Here is a 26,153-nt window from a genome sequence, read left to right as displayed (position 1 = left end):
TTGGCGATTTTTCCCTCTGGCATTATAGAGCGCTTGATGCACACATTTCAGCTTCGCGATAAGAGACTTGAGTTCAAACGTCCTTAAATACCACAAGTTTGTGAATTTAATCGGTACAGTAATCAGTTCAGCTGAATCACATCTTGCTCTCTCTCTTCACCCTCAAAGCTGCTTTTCAGTGCAGTCAGGTTAAAAGTTTACAAGGCGACAGCAGCATGTTGGAGCCGCAGCTTTAGATCTGCGGACGAAGAGAGCAGTTGCTCTGGGTAAGAACCAGGTTTGACTAAAAGATTCATCAGACGTCTCCCATGTTTCAGAGAAATGAGATGAGACAACGGGCGAAAAGCAGGAAGCGCCCCCTCCAAAGTGTTAACACAGCCTTTTTGGAAGTTAAAAAGTTGAGAAGTTCAAAGGAGAAGTCTAGGAGAAGTCCAGCGGGCGGATCATCATGGCTGTGGCTCGTAGCGAGTAGCTGGGACCCTTGAAGTAGTGCCACTTGATACCGTTCAGCTTCCCCACGTGTTGCCCTTGGGTGAAGTACATGCCGTTGAGGTTGGACGGGCCGCAGGCATCAAACCACCAACCTAAACAGAGAAGAAAGGAGAGGAAAAATTAAATATTCGTTTGTCATCTATTTACGACAAAGTATGACGATATAGCCCACTTAAAAAGCAAAACTTCACTACCAAAGGTTTGGACGCACACATTTTTCTTTATTTTTACTATTTTTCACATTCTAGAATAATAGTAAAGACATCAAAACTATGAAATGACACAAATGGAATTATGCAGTGACCAAAAAAGTGTTAAACAAAGTAAAGTTGCCACCCTTTGCCCTTGATGGAAAGTCAAAGGCTTTGGAAAGAAATTCATACATAGGCATCAACTTCACTTTTTATATTTGTCTAAGAAACAAATTTCAAATCAAAATAGCTTTAAGATAATGAAAAACATAGTGCATTCAATCAGGTGTGTTCAAACTTTTGACTGGTAGTGTATATTATTGTGTGCCACCAAATAATATAAATAATGCTCAAAGTCAAACTCTATGCCTTTTAATCAGAAATACACATGGCTTTGTCAAAGAGTTGCTATTCCGTCACAGCACTGGTAAAGACTGAGAGTGACTGACATAATGTGCCACCTCCCTTATAAGTCGATGTTTCTTCTTTAGTAGTAGTAAAGGTTGAATGTTTCCCATGAACTCTGCCAGTGGGCCATGGCAGTGGTTCAGACACCATTTCAATGCTATCTGCTCACTGTGTTACTGTCACTGGGTTTACTGGCATGCCGATACCTGTTGCTGACCACTTTAGGAACCTCGCCCTATTTAAAGAAAGGGTACATGTGCATGGACTCCAGCGGGACATTAGAGTAGTGAATGGCATGGGGGACTTTTATTTTTCCCCCAAGGTGACACATGTCCTAATTTCCCTAGCCCATATCCAGTATTTAGAGGAAGGGTGGATCTGCATGGACTCTAATGGGACTATACAGTATACTGTACATTAGTAGTGAAGAGCTTAGAGGGCAGATATCTTATACCAAAGGTGACAAAATTCACTTCCTGAACTTCATCTACTTGACCACACACACACACATACACACACACACACACACACACGCAATTACAGACAGCACGTATGCCAGGCATGGCATGTGTCAATCACACAGTGACAGATGGCAGTGCCGCGGCTTCTTTCCTCTCCTCTCCTCTCCTCTCCTCTCCTTTCCTCTCCTCTCTCAGACCTGAATACCACTGCAGCCAGTGACATTTCACCAGCCCTCTCAGCACTCAGGACCAATGTTCTGTCCTTGTCGTTGGCATGGATCACAGAGATAGAAATGTCACATCGATTGCCTCATCATAACAAGAGTGTACACATAGACGGCAATTGGTGGGCACGTTTATAAAAGTTCCTTACAGTATCACAACAACCACCAGATTGAAAATGTAGGAAGTACCAGTAGAAAAGTTGGCAGTAGTTCTTACTCTGATAGGAGAACATTGGCTTATTGTGAAAGTTTCTGGTAAGTGTCTGAGAGTTGTACATAAGTTGTGTTTGATAGTGGCAGCTACTGCTGGTGGTCATCAGAGAAACAAAGTGTGTGTTGTGCAACTCGCTTTCTCACATTATCAGCACATAATTCATTGAGACAGAGCTCTTATAGACTAGTGTGAATGCATCCTTACCGCCATTCTTAACACGTTGAACTATAACAGACTACAGGACCCCACACACGTGCACACACACACACACACACACACACACACACATACAACATGCACAGCAACAATCCCCTGGGATTTATGATCACTGTCCTCTCCGTTTCCAGGCCAGAGATTCTTACTGTCTTGTAAAAACATTGGCGATGTCTTTCCTCAAAAAAACCCCCAAAGATCTGAGCTGCTGTTGTTTGTTCTCAGGGTCGACCGGTCCCTCCTACTGTTGCGGTCTCATACCTATGTTCTGGTGCTGGGTGAATATATACAGTATGTGTGTGTCCGCGGGTCTGTTGCTATTATTTATATAAATACCATTATATAAATACGACAATGCTACAATCCTACATATCCCGAACATGACATGCTCCGGCTGTGCTCATAAATATAGCAGAGACGTGTTTTCCTCCAGTTTTTTCCAGACGCTTACATCATTTGATGTCAACCCCGTTCTTGTAAATGCAAGAAATAAATCTAATTCTATACATTCAAGACTGCTGGGCTTGGAGCAGATGATTGCTGGCCTAAACGAGCAGACCTTGACTCAGGATACATGTTGTCAAACCTCTCCTGGTGCCGGACCATAGCTATGAATCAAGCACAGTTCATATTTATCAAGCCCTTTAGACTGGAAGTGTTGATCTACAATCAGATGCCAGTTCCCTTTGACCCACTGCATCCACAGTGACCTAAGAGGTAAAGCTGATCTTAAATCTGCACTTGCGTTCAGAGATGCTTGATTAGTACCAGGTCGGGACTCCACAGCTGCAGGCCTGCCATACAGTGACAGCTAGGGTCACTGGGCTCCACTTACACAGCAGGAGAATTAGAGTCATTTTAAATCTCTCTGACACTTGGTGCCTCGCCCAGGGACGTTTATAGTGCGCTAGTTTCCAACCACAATGTTCTGCAACTGAGAGTGGATGCAGAATATAGCCTAATGGATGCAGATAGGTCTGTAATTGGCCATGTTAGCCCACTGCAATCCTTACAAGCAGGTCGTGTTCATAACGACCTGAACTAATGATTGGGCAATGAACATTGTGGGGCTGGTCATGCAGCCAATCAGGGCAAATTGTTTTTGGAATGGGAGATGGAATGCTTGTATCATGGCATAATTTCCCCATAAAAACAATTCTGTGTTGTCTCCCCGGTGCCAGCGTTGTACATTTCAGCAGTGTTAAGTGGACAGGTTTAATGCTTTACAAGGAGGTAATGATGCTTTCTCAGTGCACGGCATTACAAAGGCTTCCTGTTTTGCCATGAATTTATGATTATCTTTATTATATTGCAGTGTCTGGCTGCACTTACCCCCAGTGAGCATGAGGGCGCACTTGCACATGCAGTTGTCGTTGTCCATGTCCTTGGTGCTGAAGTCTGCTCCGTGGATTACTAGACTGCTCTGTCTGCCTGCAGTCCCACTGTGGCTCTTCAGGAACAGCCTGAGAGACAGGAGGAGGAAGGGAGAGGGGTCGGGGGGGAGGACATGAAAACAAGACAAGGGGGGAGGGAGAGGCAAGAGAGAGAGAGTATGGTGGTGTGAGCAATGTAAGCAATAAAGACAGAAAGAAGACATAACACACGGTAAGAAACGTCTCCTGAGAGAGATATATTTTTTGCTGTGATTGACTACATCTGCTCTGCAAACAGTCTCAACACCTGGAACAACATTAACAGAATTGAGAGAGTATAAAATAAAGAATGAAAGAGAGAGCGCATATGAAAGAAATGTAGACAGAGAGAGAGAGAGAGAGAAACATAGAGAGAGAGAAAGAGAGAGACAGAGGGCAGAAGCAGTGTAAGGAATGTCTGGGAAGCAAGTTTCCATCTGCAGGGCCGCAGCACATCGATTTACACCACGGCGAGAGCAGAGAGTACAAAGACTAAGTCATTAAACGCTGACCTGTAACAGTAATACAGAGTAAAGTAAAGAGTAATAAGCTACCAACCGTGTGCAACCTGTGTAACTTCATATCCATCCACAGCTGGATAGGCTATGCATACTCCCAGTGGGCCTTCACTGTCCAAGTGCACAATGTTTCTCCTTGTCTTTACCTTCATGTACATACTTCCTACTGTCCTTCATTCCTTGCTGCCAGATTTGGCTATTACAAAGGCGCTTGCTTTATTAAAGAATGCTATGAAACCACAGACTGGAGCAGACTATTGCATTTTTGCTACCAAAAATGGAATATCAGACCTCATGGAGTCAGACAGCTCATTCCAAAGGGTCTCATATTTATTACGGCGTGAACAAGCCTGTAAGGAAGCGGCACACACACCGTAACCATACAGCATGTACTGTACAGCACAGTGTACACAGTGCGTTAGTCCTCTCAGGGGCTGCTCAGCCTAAAGTGAACATGTGGAACGTGTAAATCACTGAGCTCCAGCCGTACTGGTGAAAGACCCAGAGATCCAGGCTGCTGGGTAGAAGGGGGTGACCATCGGCACACAGGAGCCCCTGTCTGGGACACCGTGGCTGGGGAGCTGGAGGAAGAGGGATGAGGTTTGTGGATTGTTTACAGTATTAGCAATAACAGTTAATTGACGTGATAACTGCTGTGCTGTTTCTGCACTGCGCTTCTGCACTGCACTGTGACGTCTTTGTCCTTGGATTTTCTGTTGATGGAGTTTGAGTTTCTGTAGGTGGCGCTCTTTTCTTTGTCTGTTCAGCCACGGTGACTATCACTGCTCATGCTAACTACCCAGTTCTTCTTCTATTTATTCCAAACAAACCACTGCTGCTGCTGCTGCTGCTGACAAACCCATCACTTCATTCGCACCAGAGGATTTCTTCCCCCTGGAAAGACTATATACATATAAGAATATATCACGGAATATTACTTCAACAATCTATGATTCGCGTGTGATAAGGAAGGCCCACTGTATTATTATTGCATACTGTATGTAGACAGCCATGTCTATAGAGTAAATTAAGTGATGCAACAACCAACCACATGTATCTGATGAATGTACTTATCCATCCAGCTTTAGAGGCTAAGAGATTGTTATTATTAAATCTCTTGCCATCTTCTCACACTGTGATGTGTTGCTACGATACACCGCAAGATTGCGAGTCTACCAGATTGATAACAAGCCCTGACTCTCAAACTAGATCCACACCCTTCACATGCTCAATGCTCAACGAACAAATTGAAAACTAATGTGCGTCTGTCAGCAGATTTCTCCTGGGTGTGTCCCACGGTGAAATCACTCTTGGTGAGAGCGGTTACTGCTCTGCTGCGGGTCCGTCATATCCTGCATCGACATCCCATGGTGACCTCCATCATTAAGAGTAAGAATGCACTCTGCGGCTTGCCCTCCGCTAGCCTGCTTTATCACACACTTGCCTCTCTCTCTTTCCCTTTGTCTCTCTCACGCTCTCTCAATCTCTCTCTCCCCAAAGAAGAGCGTGCAGAGCCAAGGAATAGTACTGTAGCACCATGCCAATGAAGTCTCCACTAAGAAGCACGGTTCACTCTCAACGAAAGTCATTTCCTGAGTTCCTTTCTCATCAACCGGGGAGCTTAAGTGCCTCGCACCCTGTTTGAGTTTTTCCGATGAGAAAGTAACAAATGCAATAAACGATATTTTATGTTTTCAGGAGATGTTGAACCATCTGTACACACCTCTCCAACCATTGTGCGGGTTGTGTACATGTCAGGATACTTGTAGCTATGAGGCTTCGGGTTGGATAGCTCAAAGAAAGAGACTGGGGGAGATTCCTCAGGAAAGAAAGTCATTTATACATGGAAGACTCCTGTATTTAGACAGCTGTGTAAATGGATGATTTGTACAGCAGAGTAAAAAGTGTGACTATAGGTCACAGTGGGGAATTGACTAAGCCACTAAACCAATACCCGTATTGCTAAAATCTAAGGGTGAGTCATATGTCTAATCAGTCGCACAAAATGACTGCTGGACATGGCAAGTTTGGATAAGGACATGTGGGTGTATTAAGAGCATGTGTGTGTGTGTGTTTGTGATGTTTCTATGTGCATGAGTAGTACTTCATCTGAAGTATTATCCTGCGTCTACAAGGCAACAGATGTCATTGCAGATATTGTACAGCTCAGAGTAAACTCACATCCCAAAACTCTGCCTCACTTACGGGTAGCATGACTTGTATCAGCTAATTCCCGATTCCGAGGAACAAAACAGGCAACGTCAAGGATGAGGTCTGCTACTGCGCTGATAAAGAACAGACTTTGCTGCACATTTACAATCCATTTGCCAAAGCCCTCACGATGTCTGTTGCACTGAGGCATCGCCAAGACACATCATCAAGAGGGATTTTCAGCATGACACTTTGACAGGCCCCTTTAAATATTCTGCGGCTGTGTTTACCGGGTGTGCTGTGTATTTACCAGACCAACAATCCCCACCTCAACTGACATCTGCAGTTTTTCCTGTCAGGATCCATTATGCACTCAAGTGATAAGTGGGGTAATCCAAAGATGGGCCGAGTAATAAACTCAAAGAGGAAGAGATGCTTCTCCTGAGGGCAGTTTCTCAGCAGACAGAGAGAGAGAGAGAGAGAGAGAGAGAGAGAGAGAGAGAGAGATAATCCATGTCAATGAAATGGTGTATTCCACTGTGAGGGGTCAGACAGCTGCTCAGCCAGTTCGGGAACTTAACAGGCACCCAGCGCCAATCTGATTGTCTCTGTTACAATAACTTAGTAAATTAGATTGGCCAATGCTCATTAATAACCAAAATGTCAAGCTGCGCGGGGAATGATTTGGGCTTTCTCAATGACACCTCCAGGGAGGGAGCTTGGTGTCCTGCCATCTCATTCCTCTAATATCCAGTGGGGATGCCGGCTTGTTTGTAATCTTTCAGCGGCGGATGTGATATTCAGAATCAAATCAAAGTCGTGACTGCAGCGATGGCGCACGTCATCATTAAAGCTTTGCTACAGATTCGGTTTCAGTCATAATGAGTCGATGCCCTGGGGTATTACAGCTGCATACTGTATACGTGGGAAATCACTCAGAAACAGGGTCAGGTGAGGATGACTGTGATATGTTTATATGTGACCATTTCCAAGTAAAACTAGGTTATAGTGATTGAAGTTTTCTCAAAATACCTCTTTAAAACATCCTTATCAAGCACCATTAAAACATTCAGCATAACTGAATTTAAATACACTATGCTCATACTAGTGCAATAATTATAAGGCCTCAAGCTGCAATAATGTTTTTCAAAATGTAGCACTCCTTTGGGGTTAAATATTTAAAAAGATAGAAAGTATATAATTGTGTTGCCAGCTGGTATGTGACATTGTTGATGCTCAATATCTCAGTATTGCACTCCACCCAGATAAAACCTTATAATTCCAAATTCATGATATATCCTAACTTAAATTAGTCTTCCTATTTGTAGAAATTTACTTGCACTGGTGAGCCTGGATTGAAAGCAGACTGCTAAAGTCACTGAGTTTCCGGATGGATGCTACAACTATAAAAGGAAATCAGAGGGTTACATCATGTGAAAAAACTACTTTTCTACATAAACTGAGCCTGTGATTCCAGCCTTCCTCAGCCATACTGAGCCACTCCTGCAGGAAAACACACAGTCCATCTGTAAAGTAAAGCCTCAAAGTACCATAAGTCATGCTTGCCATGGGGGGGGGGTTCATTCATAAGGGATTCCTTCGATCCACAGACAGCATTCCTCCCCAAGCACTGAGAACTAAAGAGAATCATAATGTGTCCCTTTCTCCCCCCCCACAGAGGAGAGATGTGTTGGACTGCAGCTGAGCAGCGGGGCGCCAGATCTGCTAGCACGTCCTCCATTCACAGTCATTCTTTTATCTGCCATGTCCCATTTCACAAATCCCCATGTCACCCTGAATGGGGGATATTGCTGTCATACAGCAACTTTATGAAGGAATTCCTCTGGAGATGTTTGGGTCCAAGTCCTGAAACAATGTGCGTCTGACGAAATGTACGTTACCCTGTACAAAGTTCATGTGATTTGTTTGAGGAATGTGACACAGATTTCAAAAAGGATCAAAATAGTGAAATAATTAATTAGTATGCCATGAATTATCAATATGATGTGTGCAAAGTCCTTGTTGAAGCTGTGTTGAAGCAAAAAAAAAAAGAAATTCGGTCTTTGACTTATTATTCATTTCTGTCTTTTTAAATGGTGTTTAAATGATAAGGGGTTGCAGCATTTTCTTTTAAACATGCTACCTCTCATCTTTTGACTGACACAGCCCAGCTTAGCCTGCTCGTTTCCTTTCATCTCAGTATGCGAAGGTGACAACCGAGCCGGTGGAGAGTCCAGCGCGTGCTGTTACACACCTGGAAGTCATTAGTCTCCTGAACTGCTGTCTGATTGGCCCATAGCAGAGGTTAATCACCCTGCCCAATGGATCACTTCCTACTGTGAGGCCACAGAGTTGCGTGGCTGGCTGAGGAGCGCTCGGTTGCTCTCCAGCCACTGGGTCATATAGCTCCACAGAGACACACACACATACACACACATGCAGTATAGACAGACATATAGGGTAGCCATAGGACATAGAGGTAGACTATAGATACATATTCTCTCTCTGTTTCTCACTCTCACATACACTAATAGCTGCAGTGTAAAGGCCACGATACATGAACAAAGTTTCAACCATAGAGTGTAAAAATAGGTTTCAACATACATGTTATGAATAACACAGTCATCATCTCCTTTAAGACTCCCTATCATACTCTATGTTGAGCTTGAAGCCCATCAAAAGGACACTGCAATATCAGAACAGCAGCTAAACAAGATCCTTCTTCTTCTTGTTTTTTTTTTTTTTTTTTATCCTGGCTGTAGGTGTTCATTGCTGTGGTGTTTTTGTGCCACTTTTCCCCAGAAAACACCTGGCAATCAATCAGTGTGGCCAGTACTGTGACATCTTTTTCACAGGATTTTCTGTTGATGAAGTTTGAGTGTCTGTAAGCTCATGCTAGCTACCCAGTTCTTCCTCTATGTTTTCCATAGAAACCACTGTTGCGGCTGCTGGAAACGTAAAACACATCACTTCATGTGCTACCACACACCGGATGTTTAGAACAGCAAATGTAAAGCTTTTATGAACTGGGTATAGGTTGAATCACTATTGATTTGTGTTATATTAGTCGGTGATAGAGAGCAGCAAAACGGATATTTATTTATATGAAAAAGTCACAGGTTATTACTTTAAAATTTAAACATGGCTACACAACACCTGCTGCTGATCCTTCTGTCTGACCTACAAGAGTGTTGAGACTTGTAGCCTTGATGCTTCCTCTCCGAAATATCAGAAACTGAGGACACCTAAAGCCTGCAAGGATGGGGTTAACGCAGACTTAATTTGAGGTATCTGAGCCCATCTCAGTGTGAGCTTTGGAAAAGAGAGGGGTCACCGCGTTGTGGAACCCAACTCTCTGCCAATTTTTTCCCCAAATCCCCACATCCAAAACATCTAAAGGAGATCTATCTGATTCCACAGGGAGATCTGGCCATTACCATACGGAGAAATCCTTGGACTTAAGAACTTGGCTGTCTGAACAAGGAAGGATATTGAATAAAGATGTAATGGCTAAGTCAAAAAATAAACATATAGGTCTTTTTCTTCCAGCTGGGAGGCTTTGAACATACATCCGAAACATTTTTTTTCCTCCGTAAACCTCAGCTTGTGTCTGTGCATACATTGAACTCCCCCACAGGTCCGTGCATGTTTCTGTCTCAGCCGATTTTGGAAATGATGGTTCTGTTCGGTGCCTTGGGTGCTGCGCTGAATCTTCGCATGCACATTAGTGCTTTACGATGCATTAAAACACACTCAGGCTCACACATTCACTGACCCACATACCGCTCCTCTGAACTAATTGCATGAAACATGAAATTCGGATTCTTGGAAAAAAAGGTAGCTGTACAGACGCGGCCAGGCTTTTGGGTAAATTCTGTGCAAAGACTTTTATGCGGGAATAAATCTTAGAACATCTCATACATTTCACGGGGAGTTAACAGACCTTTGGCAAATGCTTTTCAAGATTTGTTTCATCCTGCCTGGGTGCAAAATGGGTGGGATTTGCCACATTGGACACTATAGTAAGAGTTTAGAGAATCAGATGAAAGCCAGTTTAGTATACTTTGCTCTAACTGAGAATTTACCTGACACTGTAAACCCATCCCATCTTGTATTCCAGGAATTATTTGTATATTTTCAATGAGATCTTGCAGAAAGCATTTTTTTTATCCAATAGATCAGTGTATATCTCTGTGAAACTTTCCCTAGGGCTACATACTGTAGCTACATTGAAAAGGTCAGCTGAAATGGTTCACAGCTCTTCTGTGTCATGTGACCCGACCTGACGCCTGACTGATGACTGTCTACTTGACCCTGACTATGAGGAATAACATGGATGTGGTGCTAAAGTCCATCGCGCGCACACACATACACACATACATACACACACACACACACACACACACACGCAGTAGTAATAAAAGTAGTAGTAAAAGTAACCTGGCGAGCATGGATGTGGATATACACACACTGCCTCCAAAAAACAACTTTGCATGACGACTCTCTCTCTCTCTCTCTCTCTCTCTCTCTCTCTCTCTCTCTCTCTCTTTCGCTCTCTCTCTCTCTCGCTCTCTCTCTCCCTCTCTCTCTCTCTGGGATAAAAAAAACTTTAATGTGAGCCCCTTGGGTTTTGTTACCCCTATATTGCAACAACACAAATGTTTTAGTTCATGGCAAACTCTCTAAACAACTACAGTATAAGCATTATTCTTTAGGAGGAGGATTATACTAAAAGTCACTATAGTTTTCTTACCCCTCTTTGACCCTCTAAAGTCCACTATTAAAACTTGATTACACACATTTATTGGGAAAAAGATCCCGTCTACATAAGCTGGCAGCTTTAGTGGGCCTCGAGTCCAGTCACAGTTAAATAATACACAGGAGGCCAGCCAACCTGACATTATGTGACTGTATTGATCATTTGAAACAATGATAATTTCGACTGAAACCCGTTGAGCCGTTTTTATTTTACATTCCTTCGAATCACAGACATTAGAATCTGTATGGTATAAACAGATGTGTAACGAGATTTGGCTTCTCTAGTCTGTAATTTCAATGGTGAGTTCCACAATTTTCTGCTGCACTATAGAAATAAAACATGATATGGCCACTGTAATGTGCAATTTTCTTCATTCTGTAATTTCATTTCCCCTCTGCCTATTCGCCACTATTTGACTTTCTTTCATTCTGTCGGTATTTTTCCTAATTTCCTCTTTTTTTGTGTGTGTCTCTTTCTATATGTCATTCGGGTCTACTTTCTTCTCCCCCTCCCATTTCATATTGATATTCAGCAAAAAGCCTCATTTTTGCAACAAAGAAACCTTGATAAATGAGGGTGATTAACTAAATGTGTTGATCTGGTGACTATCATTACAACAATATTTGCAGGTCGTCCAATTACATTTAATTTTATTATCATTTTTTGCAACCCATGCTGTATCAAAGCAACCCACTTAGCCACGATGACAGTGTGCTATTTTCTATTGTTTATAAAGACAGTAACCTCTGCAATTATGGTAACCTGAATTACAATGGAGCAAAAACAAAAAAAAAGCTAATTTCACAATATTATGTGGTTGTGGTTCAGTGGGAACTTTGTAGTCCCGGTTGACCCAAATATACCTCTCAAAGCATTGTCAACAGGATTTGCACATTAAACATTAAAACAACATGGCTGATGTCAGCTTACACTGAGCAGATGTAGCCGTTGTAGATTTCTTCTTTTATTTGGCTGCTGCAGAGTTGCTGCACCACTCTTGATCTGCTCCTGCACTAACGCTCCGCTCCTAAGAGTAATTATTTGGTACGTCCAGCAGTACTCATGCATGAGAGTGTGTGTGATAGATAATGCGCTCTAATATGAGAAATCCCCTATATAGAAAAAGGAACATTAACTCTTATTAATAAAATGATCAAATTAATGATTCAAGATTAAAGCAAATTATGATACTTTTAAAGTATAGTAGGTACCTTAAGTCCTCACTTGACAAAATGACAACACTTCTACAGACTGCCTTCACTATATTTTAAAGATATTGATATCATTTATTTTTGTTTTATTTTGTTTTTCACCCAAAATAGATCCACTGCATTTTGGAATAGAACTCTTCAAATACTTTTGGATTGCATTGGACTCAGTGCAACAGTGTTAACAAGTTATGAGTTATCAGCTTATCAGTTTTGATTTATGGGCGCAAACTATCTGAAAACTATCTGAAAATGGCCTTCAACCCAGGAGACTAACTCCAAACATGTAGTCACTTTCACTAATTTTCTCTAGGAGAAATGTTGATTTTCCCACAATGATAGTAAATAAGAAAATTGTTATATATACTGATGCTTTTAACTGTGGGCATTTACCCACTTATCATTTCCATTGAAATATAGCAGGGTGGGGTCACAGTATATCCTCCACCCTTCAGTAGTGTATCCACCTCCTCATCTACCACTATACTCCTGCCAGGTGATGATGTCACACAACAGCACTTAAACCCCACTGTTTAAAGTCCCACAGTCCACTCTGTGTTTCCACTGTTACAAATTCAATGGAAAAGTCAACCAAATGGAATGTCTGGGCACATTGAAATGCCACCTTATTGGCTCTGTGTTCAAAACAATATCCAAAAAAAATTACAATAAATTGATTGTGAATTATGTACTGATATGACAGTTTAATTCTCTTGCATATAAAAAGCCGGCAAGAGTAAAGAATAACATTGAATAAAGATGAATTGGTTGGACCATGTGGTTTGGAAAACATTTAGAGCAACGGTAATAAATGTGACATTTATTCCATGTACATGATTTCATTTATAAGGGATTAGAATCCTATATTTCACTAGCCAATGATTTCTCTCTCTCTCTCTCTCTCTCTCTCTCTCTCCAAGCTGAGTAATTTCCGTCTCACTGTATATTTAGATGAAACCAAGGAGCTGGCAGGCAGACAAACATTTCCTTGCTGGAAATGCTCCATATTGTTTATGATAAATGGCGAAGCTTGTGCATCGTTGGACTTAGACTATTAAATTATCCTCTGTGGTTTCCAACGGGTGCTTGTCAGTCTGTGGGCTTGTTTGTGCGCTTTTTGTGTGTGCAGTGTGTGTGTGTGTGTGTGTGTGTGTGTGTGAGAGAGAGAGAGAGAGAGAGAGAGAGAGACACAGATGGACTATGAGTGTGTAGCCATACTTTATACCGTATGAGGTCTTTATAAATGTTTGTCTGACTCGCGCTGACGCAGACTGTATTCCAGTAAACCACCGCAAAACGATAGAAAATAATCCAAAAGAAACCGAAAGACAGACCTTATCACTTGCTACTATATCTTATGTTCCAGTGCAATACATGCAAGCTGGATGTTTGACATTTAAAAGCAGAGAGGTGCCAAAGCAGAGAGAACAGGGAACATGGCAGCCTCGGTTTGTTTGGGGCCTTGCCATCTGGTTTGTTTTGGCCAGTATTTCTGAGAAGCAATGTGCGATTATCATACCACAACTATTTGCGAGAACAAATCTATTTATAGAGATCAGCATGTTGATTAGAGTCCTAAACAGTATACGAGCCTTCGTCCGAAACCTTGTAAAACGGGCCGCACCACCCTCTCTCCGCTCCAACAGGACAAAAACAACTACTGTTTTATTTCAAGAGGACACAAGGTCAGTGAGTGTGTGGGATGATAAAAATGTGTGAGAGATAGACGCAAACAAGTATAAATCAAAAGTGAATGTGATTGTGTGTGTGTGTGAGAGAGAGAGACAGAGAGAGAGGGTGTCGGATTTTCGTAAAGCAAAATGTGCTTTACGTTTAGATAAACTCCCTTCTCTTAGATACAGTAAATAAACATACCTGAATTATCTCCCATATACAGTATGTGGCCCTGTGCACTTACATATCTGTGCGCCAAGTTGAGAAGCGTGAAGTCAGTGCCCGTGCATTCAGAGCCAGAATCAAAGACTAAGAGGTAACCAGGGATGGAGTTACACTGGCTCCTCACATTGCAGACACACGAAACCTCAACTTAGTCTGTGTGTGAAATTCACAACATAAAAACCGCTTGATCTCTTCCGTTAGATTTCGCCGTGAAATCCATTGCTCTCGTCCACAGAGAAAACCGCAGAACCCACACCAGGGTCTAACTCTTTAAGACGGAAACCTTGTAAAGTAAAACCTGTCGGTGCAACACAATTCTGCAAATTAGATATGACAACAGACCTAAAAGCCCCCCGCTATAGAGAAACACTTGACACCGGTGTCTTTTCCGCAGCCTGGGTGCAAATGGATAAGAGGATTGAGGTAAAGGCTTTTAAGCCAAAGTCTCCCTTCCCTCATACCATCCTTCAAAGTTGAAGAGAGGACATGTAGAAACCAAAGGGACCTCTTATCAGAGAGGACTGGAAATCCAGAGAAAACTGCGAAATTGGAGTTGTCAGGCCATCTCCTCTCAAGCCAGTGATTGCTTGGAACTCTCTGGAATTTGCAGTAGTTTTCCACATCTGAGAAGTCCAAGCATCTGCCATAGTTTGAGGCCTGTTATCATTAACCCCCTCAAAAGAAAACAGAGAACTTCACCCGCTCTACATGCAAGGACAAAGTGTCAGTCAGAGGAACGTTTGCGGAGACGAGACGATGACAACGGGATACATTTGGGTTGGAAGGAATTTGCAATGAGAGAAATCTTGCCACAGATTTACATAACAGGAATAATGTGATTGAAGTGCCTGGAAAGCTCGCAGTGGCTGGCCATGTTTCCACCTTTTCCACCTTTCCATGATGATTTATTCATCCCTTCACATTAAGAGTTTCCTATCCTATCTTTGTTGCTTCTCACTGTGAATGTGGTAATGGTTGTACTCTTGAGGGACAAGGTCATTCCTTCCTTCCTTCCTTCCTTCCTTCCTTCCTTCCTTCCTTCCTTCCTTCCTTCCTTCCTTCAACCCCTCCATTCCTTCAACCCCTCCATCCATCAATCAATGACATGCAAAATGAACCATTTTTTACCATCTTACTACTGATATGCAAGTGATCAATGAGAAAGAAGGTCAAAAAGTCATCCATTCAATCATTTGTAGATTCATTCATCTACTCTTTTTTCAGCCTGAAATCAATTTCACATTGATGCAATGTGAACATGTGGTGCAAATATGTGGTTGACTACAGTTCAAAACTTACAATGATTTCTGCAAAAAACTGATCCAGTCCAGAAGGTTTTTTTTAAATTTGTACTACACAAAGTTTCCTAGCCACTGTGCAAAGCTGTCATGAAGAACACATCAAGTTGATTTTTATTTCACTATTGCGTTCTTTGCATGACAAATTACCCTTGGCATGGAAAACGCAATTCCTAGCTCGCTGCCTAATCTTTCCTCTACTTGTAATAGTAGTAATAGCAACAGTAGCGGTTCTACCTGTAGTTGTGTTTCTCACTGCCGATGTGGAAGCGGTCGTAGAGTGAGAAGGCCTGGTGTCCGTCCCAGTCGGTCAGCTCCACACGGAGGGCGTACTGCCTCTGGCTGGTCAACAGGTAGACATACTCATTCCCCAACCAATGCTCTGCAGACACCGTCCCAAAGCCCTGCAGCGAAGGAAGAGAAAACATAAGGCCGGAATAATCAGTGCTCAAATACCGCAGAGAAATCCCTTTTTGTAAATCACGGGATAGAAATCATTCCTCACTATCTCCTCTCGTTTCCTGGAAAGATTAAATCTCAAGACTAGAGGATTCTGGAATGAATGAAGGAATTTTCTAATGAATTTTTTTTGTCAATTATGATACATTCATATTATATGATTATAGATAGAGCAAAAGTTGATAATAATAAAAAATGTGATTATGATTGTCCACCAGTAGAAATGTTCCATACTGCATAGATCTTTCTTTTTTTTGGTCTGTTCTTCATTCCCTTTTTATTTCTCCAGACTGCAGTGAGAAAGCCACGCACATTCGTCAAATGGCACATTGTATATTACATTATGCAGGTTTTGAATAGTGGAACATACTGTTGGCTTAATAATGCACATGGATAGCCTTACCTATTTATAAAAACGCGTAAATTGGTACCAGCTGAAACAGACACACACCTTTTCCATTCCTCTCTTCCACCCAAATCACACATGTTAAACTCGTTATTAGTACTTAAAGACTCATTCCAGAAAAAAAAAAATGCATCCATGCTCACTCTCACAACAGCAAGCATGCCCACTTGCATCATTCAAATAATTGCAGGGTTTTTATTTGATCAGAGTGGCTCCTGGTCACAGGCAAAGTGCTTCTGACAGCAGCAAGAGCAGCGGATTGCAGGAGGGAATATCATGAACCAGGATGACATTACAGCTCTGACAGAATAGTCTGGACTGCTCCATTAAAGATTGACGAGTTGGGAAAGAGGGGGGTGGAGGGGGCAACGGAGGCAGAGTCAGGGAGAAGTCTGTGTTTGTGCCGAGTGTGTGTGGTGATTAGGAGTGGGAAGGGGGGAAAGTAAATATGGGGCATTCCTCTGGCCTTAGGCATGTCCTGCCGTGTGGGTGGAAGAGAAAGTGACTGGGGCCCATTAGAGTTCTTTCTCTCTCTTTCCTACTCTCTAAATTGATCGCACTCCTGATGAGATGTTCCCCTCTGACCGGCCTTTCAGCTCTGTCCAATGCCTCCTCCTGTGACTGGGGTTCACCCCAAGAACCCTGGCTGGATAACGGGCTTCGAGTCAAACTCTGTCAACAGTTCCTCTTTGTATCGTTCCGGTACACCGCGTTCCCTCACACGCAAACCTGATCTACATCTCTCAACTCAGAAAGGATGAGGAGCCGGTTAGTCATATTGTTGGACCGAGCGCTCGGTTTGCATTTCAGTTTCATTTGCTCAGAGTTCACTTTAAAAAGACATTTATGAATGTTAAACATTTGTAAATGTTGAACCTTTGTATTGTACTGTAAATCATAGGACCCCTTACGCCTACAAAGATTAAACGGGAATTTCAATATGAGCCTTCATTTCAAAACACGCAGCGTAAGATGGAGCAGTGGGTTGCGAATATCATTTGCATGGCAGTCTCCTGTGGCACATATTCTGCTCTGGTAATGTAATTATAAACATGGGATGGTCTTAAGATCACATTTTAATAGGTGGAGCATATCTCTGCTGCCAAAATACTCTCCATCCTCCCACAAAAAAAACAACAACTCTATAGGCTGCACAGCTTTGACTGAAAGATTTACAAATCCTTCAAGTGTATTAAATCCGTGAGCACAAGCCTGTGGAGGCCAACAGCATGGAAATTAATAACACAATAAAACACTATCGATCACCTCCAGTCAAGGAGAGAAGGGGAGCAGCAACAGTAATACTGTGCTGTTACATCAGCAGTGTACAAGTCTGCCAAGGTCCATGAGGGTATCCTTTCCCATATAATCCAGACCATGCTCTCCATCCGTCCACCTGTCTGAGGCTGGAGGGTTGCCATGTCTGTCTCGCTGGTGCTAACTGGCTGGGCCTCACTCTCTCTTAATTTTCTTCCTCTCCTTCTTCTTGGTCTGTCTTTTTCCTCTCTCTTTCTCTTTTTTATCACTCCGTCTGTTAGGGTTTTTACCCTCTAGCTTTTCCCCATGTCAAAGCATTTCACCCATTGGTGAGAAGCCTACTCTTACCCTAATACAATGACACACTGAACAGCAAACCGGAGCATTCATTAAAGCAGGTATGTAGGATTTTCTTATTCAAAAATCACTGTAATTAATTATGATGACACATTTTAATTAAAGAAAAACAATGAAGAAAAGTGACCATCACAAATAGTCCCAGTTATTTGCCTTTTATGTGTATCTTTTTTCTTCTATTTATCTGTAATGGCCTTTTATTGTAAGTATATTGTATATTATCTGCTATGGACCTCTTTTTTAAGATGAGTCTTGAATAAAGTTTGAATTTAATTGAATAAATTTGCTTTTATTTGATCCAACCTGGGAGTTCTCTTCTTTGAAATCCTTTCCTATAGGCTGATAAGTTGTCCATCAAAAGCAGTGGAGAGGGAAAATAATGGAATTTGCAATAGAAATCAGATTACATGGGACTAGAATGTGCATAGCTTATTTGACAATAATACATTTGGTCAAAACTGTACACAGGTCAGTCATGCAGTAAACACCAGCAGTGCAAGTGCCAGCACTAATAAATCCAATTCGCTGTCTAAACAGAGCTTAGGTAGAATATGTTAACACCCGCAACGCAAATATGCACAGATTCCTGCTTGATGACAAACAGATGATGTCCTCCACAACACCTGGCACAGCGCTGGAGACTAAACAAATGTGTTGTTTTCAGATTTAGGTAATGATCTCCTGTCGGAAAAGAGGGAGAGAGAGCAACCCCGAGTCATTGTGGCCTCGGCTGAGGAAGGGTGCAAGGCCCAGACATCCTGGTTAATATTGCTGTTACAAGACGAGGGGGGAGCTATTGTTCGGGAGACATGACATCTGGTCGAAGCGTTCCAAATGGTCTTGGATCGGCGAATCCTGACTCTCTGTTTTTCAGCATGTTAAATCTAGGCCAGAAAGTGCACTCTATTTGTCACAATCCAACTGTGGAAGTGTATTTTTGAAACAGGATGTTCTTCTCATCGCATGGTTTCGTAATTTGTGTTTAATGGATATGGATGAGTGTTTCTCTCCTTTTCTGTGTGTGTCTTGTCTCACTGTCTTGTGTTTAAGAGATCATCGTCATCATCATTGTCTCGGATGTAGATGAGTGTCTGTGTGTTGGGTGAGTGTCTGTGTGTGTATTATGTGAATGAGCGTGTGTGTATTTTGTCCTGTCTTACCATCTTATACTCCTTCCACGTTCTCTGGAAGTCGACGCTGCCGTCTTCTCTGCGCTGGACGACTGTCCATCCACCACCGGCTGTTTCCATGTTGCAATACACCTACAGCACACCAACACACACACACACACACACACACACACACACACACACACAGAAGAGAGACAGAGAGAGTGGGACAGAGACACATAAATGAAGAGAACGGAGCACTGGCAACACCCGTAGGTTTTTCTAAATTTACACATTTAATTTAGAAGACGTAATTTACACTACAGCAAACATTCAACATGACTCTCAGCTGCATTAACAACAAATGGTCTTTTCGACAATCGTTTTGGTTTCACACCACTCCTTTTTCCCAGCCCTTGTGATGAATCATCTTCGGGAATGTGAAGTATCCGCGTTCCTCCTCAAACTTAATCAACGTCTCCTTATCCCTCAGCAACTCCCCGGAGATGTTCCTCATCAGAGGGCCTCGTTTCTGCGGATCAAAGCGGAGGTCCGGGCTGGACACATACCAGCGGACACCTGGGTGTAATGTGGCCCTTAACCTTGGACCTCGGTGTGTGTAAGCTGATAACGGAGGGCTGCAGCTCTATCTGCGGTGTTGCTCTTTGTTTTGAGGAGGAGACCCCGGGGCGGAGCGGAGAAGGTCTCTCACCTCAGCCGGCCCACGCAGCTGAACACACAGCAACACGGCCCGAGTGGAATTAAGGAAGTGCCTCTGACAAATTCATTTTCCATGTTCTGACCAGACATTAGACTACTTCACCCCTCACCGTATACATGCAAAAGCACACACAAACACACACACACACACATGCACACACAACCAACTGTTTCCTTTTAAAGCTCCTCTGCCTCTCCTCTAGTCTGAAGTCTGAAGCTGTACCCTGCTGGGCTGGAAAACAGATGACACACACACACACACACACACACAGAAACACACATACACTAACACACACACACACACACACCCTCTGCCAACCTCCCACCATATTAAATTGTCACTCCCATCAGTCAAAAGTGTTCTGTAGAGGTTAAGAACACACACACACACACACACACGCTTGCTCCCTCGTTGCCGTCCTGATCAGCTCCCTGTCGAGGTAGTGAACACCTGTTTCACCCCCCCTCCTCTTCCCCTTGTAAACTCTTGCACTCGCTGGGCTGCCAAGTGTATTTTCAGCTTTCGATTATTCCTGAAGCAGCAAGTACCATCATTCACAACCCTCCCTGGCTGGCTGGCGCCCAGCGGTGGCTCACTGTCTCTCGCTTTGTTGGAGGGATCCGAGTCTCGCTCCAACTCAAAGAAAACAAGCAAAACCCTATAAACCGGCCATCAAAGAGCCTGCCTAGAAGTGATGAAAAGGCAGATATTTTCACATTGTGGTGGACTGCTGGCTGTAAAACGTTGCGGCTTCCCACCTTTTTGGTCTCCTGGGGGCTGATGTGGATGGTGTAGACTCCGTTCTTGAGGAAGCCAGCTTGGTAAAGGTCGGCACAGTCGCGGAACTTCTTCTCTTCGTCCACCGTCTTTGTGCTGTTAGGCACCACTGTGGGCACACGAGAAATTAATCTTTAGAGTACAATACTGTGAAAGCTGCTCTTTAAAAGACGGGTTAAGCACAGGTTTGAAATATTGGTTGACATACACTACCAGTCAAAAGGTTGGACACACCTGATTGAATGCACCATGTTTTTCATTCTCTTAAAGCAATTTTGAGCTAAAGGCTTATGCTTAAATGCTTGAAATTAGACAAATATAAATAGTGAAGTTGATGCCTATGTATGAATTTCTTTCCAAAGCCTTTGCCTTTCCATCAAGGCAAAGGGCGGCTACTTTAAAGAATCTAAAATATAAGATAGTTTTGATTTGTTTGGTTTTGATGTCTTTACTGTTATTCTAAAATGTGAAAAATGTGAAAATGTGGTGGTCCAAACTTTTGACTGGTAGTGTACTTGATGCAGATACAGGCACGAACCATGATGTGTTGTCAGGTAAATTTCAAACTACGTCATTCGATTGAGTGGCAAGTGCTAATGAGACTCTCTGAAAATTGTTACAGGTCATGGCTGCTGTTCTGGCAGTAAAGGCTACCAAAAATATAGTCTATGGCAGCTGTTGCTTTAATTTTATCATCTACTGTACGCACGTCCGCCAATATGTTTTGTTGTCATGTACACTCGCTTTTTGTGAGAAGCATGTGAAGAAAATACTTGGGCCTCCATGCTGACAGGGTGTCAAAGCTCTCGTATCAATGGTACAATATACTGTATGCGATATAAAAGAGATTCAACAAATGGTTTACACATGCTGGTGATAGCAGAGCAGCCATAACAATCATCTGTTCTATCTCAATCAAGTCAAATTGGGATTATGAGTCATGCGGTTTGTAAATACAAGAATAGCCTTGCAAATAAAAGTCACAGTTCCTTGACAGTGTCAGTTGGATACATGGAAATCATAGTTCACAGTTTTTTATAAAATCATGAACTGTACCTTTTATCACATGTCACATAATGTATCCCACCAAATGGTAGATGTTTTTCTAGTATCAAACAGGTCAATTTATCGTAATTCAGATCGCCACGTCTCAGAGGAGAAAACATGCAGGGAAACTGAGGCAGAAGCTGATCGGCGAGTCTCCCTGTGGATATCTTGTAACCGCCAGATAAAATCTGAGGGTGACTAACTTATTAGCAAGAGAAAAGCAGTTCATCAACCGAATGATCTCTCGCTCCGAGAGAAGGCCTCCGACTTTGACAGACCGTTTCAAAGAGGCAGCTGTGTCCATTTCCATCTGCAGATAATTATGGCGGCACTATTTTGAAACCAAGCAAGGGGCTAAGGACAAAATACTACAAGCTATAAATTTCAAGTTCCTGTTATAACAAGTGGTTTATATTTACTTTCCAAGCCCTTGTTATATCGATGGAAATTCCTTCCGATTTTCCTTTTTTTTTCTCTCCTCTTTCGGCCTCCCTCTCTCCTCCCACATGAGGAGTTCATCTCAGTTTTCACACCATTGTTTTTATTGTTGGGATTGTTGAGTTAAAGAAGATGTCAGTGCAAAGCGAAATGTGTCAGCGATCCTTAGCCCTCGCTTTGATCCCCCTGCCTGAGTCCAGCACTTCTCGGAGGAACCAGGCCGCTTATTTGGGTGTACTATCTTCGGCCATTTTGACAAAGTATTGAGTGTCAGCGACAAGAATCTCCCGCTGTGACAGGTTGACAGAGTGGGCCCTCGCGCTGCGGACTCTAACACAACAAAGGACAGGCTTGTCAGGCGGTAATTTACCCCAAGCCGTCAGACAGCGGAGCACATTATAGAGGCCAAGGAGATCAAGGTTAGAGGGGAACTTTCTGGTATTCAATCTGTAACGGTGTGGACAATTATTTCACAATCACCATTGAGATCACCCTGGGAGGAAGAAGACTGTCTGTCGAGGGATTGGATGCTCCAGGATAGGAGCGGCTCCCTTGAACAGCTTGCTGCCTAGCTCTACAAATATTATTTATGTCCCAATATTTATTTACAGACAAATATTTTGTGGTTCAGTGGGGACTCGTATTCAGTAGGGGGTTCATGTGAAAAGACCGGCAGGGCTGGGGTGTTTGCATAAATCAGTGCCCTTGCCAAATGAGCCCAAATACTAGAACTAAGCAGAGTGAGAAATGGAGCTAAATGGACTGTCATAGACCTCACTGCTCCCATGTGAACAAAATGCCACGGAGGATTGAAGTGATTCCATACGGGGCCTAATGACTTGCTGTGGTCTATTCATATCTGAAGGATGTAAAACACTATGAAACAATACAAATTCAGTCCCACAGCTGATATATACAGTATGCTATGATATATACTGTATGGCAGTGATGTGTAGCTCTTGCTAAATATGTGAAGAGGCTTGTGGGAGTTGTGTGAAAATTTGCAGCTAAAGTGTGAAGATTCATAGTTCAAGATTCAAGTTATATTTTCACAATAATAAAACTCCTACTTCCTTTATTGAAATAGATACTGCTCAGTAAAGAAGAGACGTTATTTGCAGAAATGATTTTTTTATGGTGCACAGGTGTAGAGGAGCGAAGTCTGACTGACTGACTGATTTGCCACTTGATGTTCATGGTGCCATGACGATAGCATTATTGGGGAAAAAAACTTTCAAAATCAAGACTAACTTTGAAAACAAATGTTTTTACACTTGATTTTCATGACCAAAACAGGTTCTACAAAGATATAGATTTTGTCTTCCCTGGATTACTAAATAGTTCTGAAACAAACTGCCTCATTTTACACTGTTTTGAACAGGCACGTGTGTTATGCTACAGTTCCTTGAAATAGTCTAGTTCCCTCTGTGTAAAGTGAGAGGTATACAACATCACCTACAGATAAAAGGTCTTTGCAACTTTAGGTGTGAAGTCATTTTGCCAGTCAGTGAAGCATAAAACTCCACCGTGAAAGGCTTAAAAAGTGTAGTGTATTTCGATCGTAAAGTGACTCTTAAGGCATTTACAATACAGTATAGTTGAGGCAGTACACACTGTAAATGCCATTTTGAGGCTTTGCATGGAACTCTAAAATAATCCCATTCTCTTCAGATTCAGAATGTATCGGCTATAAAAATGATGGATGCCATTCATTTAGTGGGATAATAGAACACTGTGAAAGAAAATCATATTTAGCAGCCAGAAACTTTTAAAGAGTGTTCCAAAGCTGAGGTCAATTACCGTTAATAACAGTGCGTGGCTCATTGCACTCTAATAAGGTTTAGGTAATGATTACAACCTAAACAAGAGCTCCATAGCTGCATCTGGCCACATCAAAAATGGCTTCCTGGACCTCGGTTTGCACTGCAGCGGTGAAAATGACATTGGAAACCTTAATTAGAGGAAAAGAGATTTCTGCACAAATGTAAAACACTGGATGTTTATGGAGATTTAGTAGTTAAACTCCTCTTTCTAAGTGTCTTCCCCACAGCAACGTCAGTAATGATTTGAGTCCATGCTTTAAAGGAAATGCTCGGGCTCAGTTTTCAAAACAAAGCCTAACACAAGCAGACGCCACTCGATGGCATGAAATGCTGACCCTTTCCTCAAATGAAAACACTAATCCATTTCTCAAACAAACAAAAGCCTTCCCCCAAACAACGAACAAAGTAAACTGAGCTCCGGTGCGTCTCTGTCTTAAATGCCGTTGAGAAAGGGGGCGGCGAGACAGACGATCAGTGAGATCTACCTACTCCTTCACCTCCTTCGGACGGGGCGTCCCCCAGGAGCTATTACAGTTTGACTTATTCAGGCTGGGGTGAGGAAAGGGGAGACCTCTGACCCGCACGCCCGGCTCAACCCTCAGCGCCACCGTGGAGGAGGAAGGAGACCAACCACAGAGCAACAGTGGCCACGTTCCATTTCGATCGCCTCTCGTTAAGGCGGCCACCAATCACAGGCAGGGGGACGGGCGGCGGGGCCCTGCCCTACTGACCCCACTGACTCTGGAAATGGCAGGGAGATAACATGGCTGACAAGGTGACAAAATGAAAGGTGGGTAATGGCCTTAAAAGGATTATTTGCAGTGAAACAAATCAAACATGACAGACTACAAATCCGGCGAAATAGCAAGCCAAAAGAGTTGCATGAGGACACATTTGAATCTCAACATGAAAAATGCAGAAATGATACATATGAGCTAGTCACGCCAAAATGTTTTCAAAAGACTTAAATGCAGCATACGCTCACAAATACAGACGAAACAGATGGAATACTAAAAGAGACCGCCTGTGACCTTTACTGCATGGAACATAAAAATTACAAAAGGGAACAGCATGATTAATACAAAGCATGTGTTAATCATGTGCAGCATTTATCCACTCATGCCTGCCATATCCATTCATGCCCTCGTTGTTTCCTGCCTGACGGAGAACCTCAGGAAGCGATGTGGGGTCTTGAGTCGTCTCTGCAGGAAATCTGCAGATGGAAACGGGGCCGGCCGAGGCTCCTCCAACACTATGCGTGCAAACCAATCCCCAGCACAGACATTCATGTGAATTCTCCTGTGACCAATGGGAGCTGAGGGCAACGTTGGGATCAAGTGGGTTTGGGGTGTTATGGGGTTTAAACTGCTGAGACAGGGGTAATGAGTTCATTGCGTTTGACCGAACCGGAGGGTCGTATTGCTGCCTGGGTCAAACGTAGGGCCAAAAGGGAAATCCCCAGTCTCTTATTATCAGAATGGGGAGACACAGAGGAATAAAAACAGTCTATTACTCAAAAATCGGTGGCTGTTTGACTTTTCAGTGAAGCGTTAAGCACAGACTTTATAGGCTGAGGCGTGATTATTTGCGATTATTGTAGAAAGAGCACCACGCTGGGTTATGAGAGGGACCAAACCTCTCTAAGAGGAGCGCCACACTGGGTTACGATAAGAACCATGTTTCCTTCTTCATGTTGCTCTCAGTGAAGCAGAAGTTAAGGGCCAAATACAGAGAGAGACACAGGGACGCTCTGTCCCTGTGTCTCTCAGTATGGGGTGAGGTTTATAGAACTGCTGTCATCACAATTTCACAAGGATTGTAAAATAGAAGCGGCTGTAACTGTAATATCTGATCAGATGAAGTGAGTCTTCTAGAAATTATCTTTAGTGTGGTGCCTCGTAGTTCTGGATTTGGCTAAACATTTGGTTAGATATGTATTCTTTCAACTACTAGGTTGCAGCTTTCTTCATCTCTGCAGCACCACACACCTGGCCAGAATGTGCTCAGGTGTGATGGCTATTGTTTAAAGACCCCATGAAATGGCATCTTTACTTCCATGATTTGATGCATTTCTTGAAACAGGATGTTGGGGCGGGACATAACGCAGTGAGGGATCATTCAAAAGTATAAACAAATTGTATATGAGTCAGGGAGAGAAGGGCAATTTTATTTGATGGGAAGGGTGTGGAGGGGCTTCATAGTTCAAAAATCTGATGGTTTTATTGGTAAGAAATGTATATTTATGCCTGCTCGTGCAGCATGAGGTCACCATGAAAGATATTCTGTTTTCCAGGAAGTCAAAGTAATGGGA

The 26,153-nt window shown here is 42.8% G+C and overlaps 1 protein-coding gene across 2 annotated transcripts in view; it reads right to left on the bottom strand.

Moving 5' to 3' along the window:
• Positions 1-420: 420 nt before the first annotated feature.
• Positions 421-26,153, bottom strand: part of angpt1 (angiopoietin 1) — a 50,555-nt gene continuing 24,822 nt past the window's right edge. For both annotated transcript variants that reach the window (XM_071531709.1, XM_071531708.1), the window contains 5 exons: positions 20,516-20,643; positions 19,088-19,189; positions 15,686-15,852; positions 3,536-3,666; positions 421-584 (listed from right to left, as the gene is read on the bottom strand). In XM_071531709.1, the coding sequence (XP_071387810.1) occupies positions 421-584; positions 3,536-3,666; positions 15,686-15,852; positions 19,088-19,189; positions 20,516-20,643 (692 nt within the window). The remainder of the gene's footprint in view (positions 585-3,535; positions 3,667-15,685; positions 15,853-19,087; positions 19,190-20,515; positions 20,644-26,153) is intronic.

This window comes from Centroberyx affinis, unplaced genomic scaffold, assembly GCF_046629955.1.
Source record: "Centroberyx affinis isolate AG114_WGS23_722 - 3 ecotype Tasmania unplaced genomic scaffold, CSIRO-AGI_Caff_v1 ptg002115l_1, whole genome shotgun sequence".
Classification (NCBI taxonomy): Eukaryota; Metazoa; Chordata; class Actinopteri; order Beryciformes; family Berycidae; genus Centroberyx; species Centroberyx affinis.
This window is presented reverse-complemented; position numbering and strand designations above follow the sequence as displayed.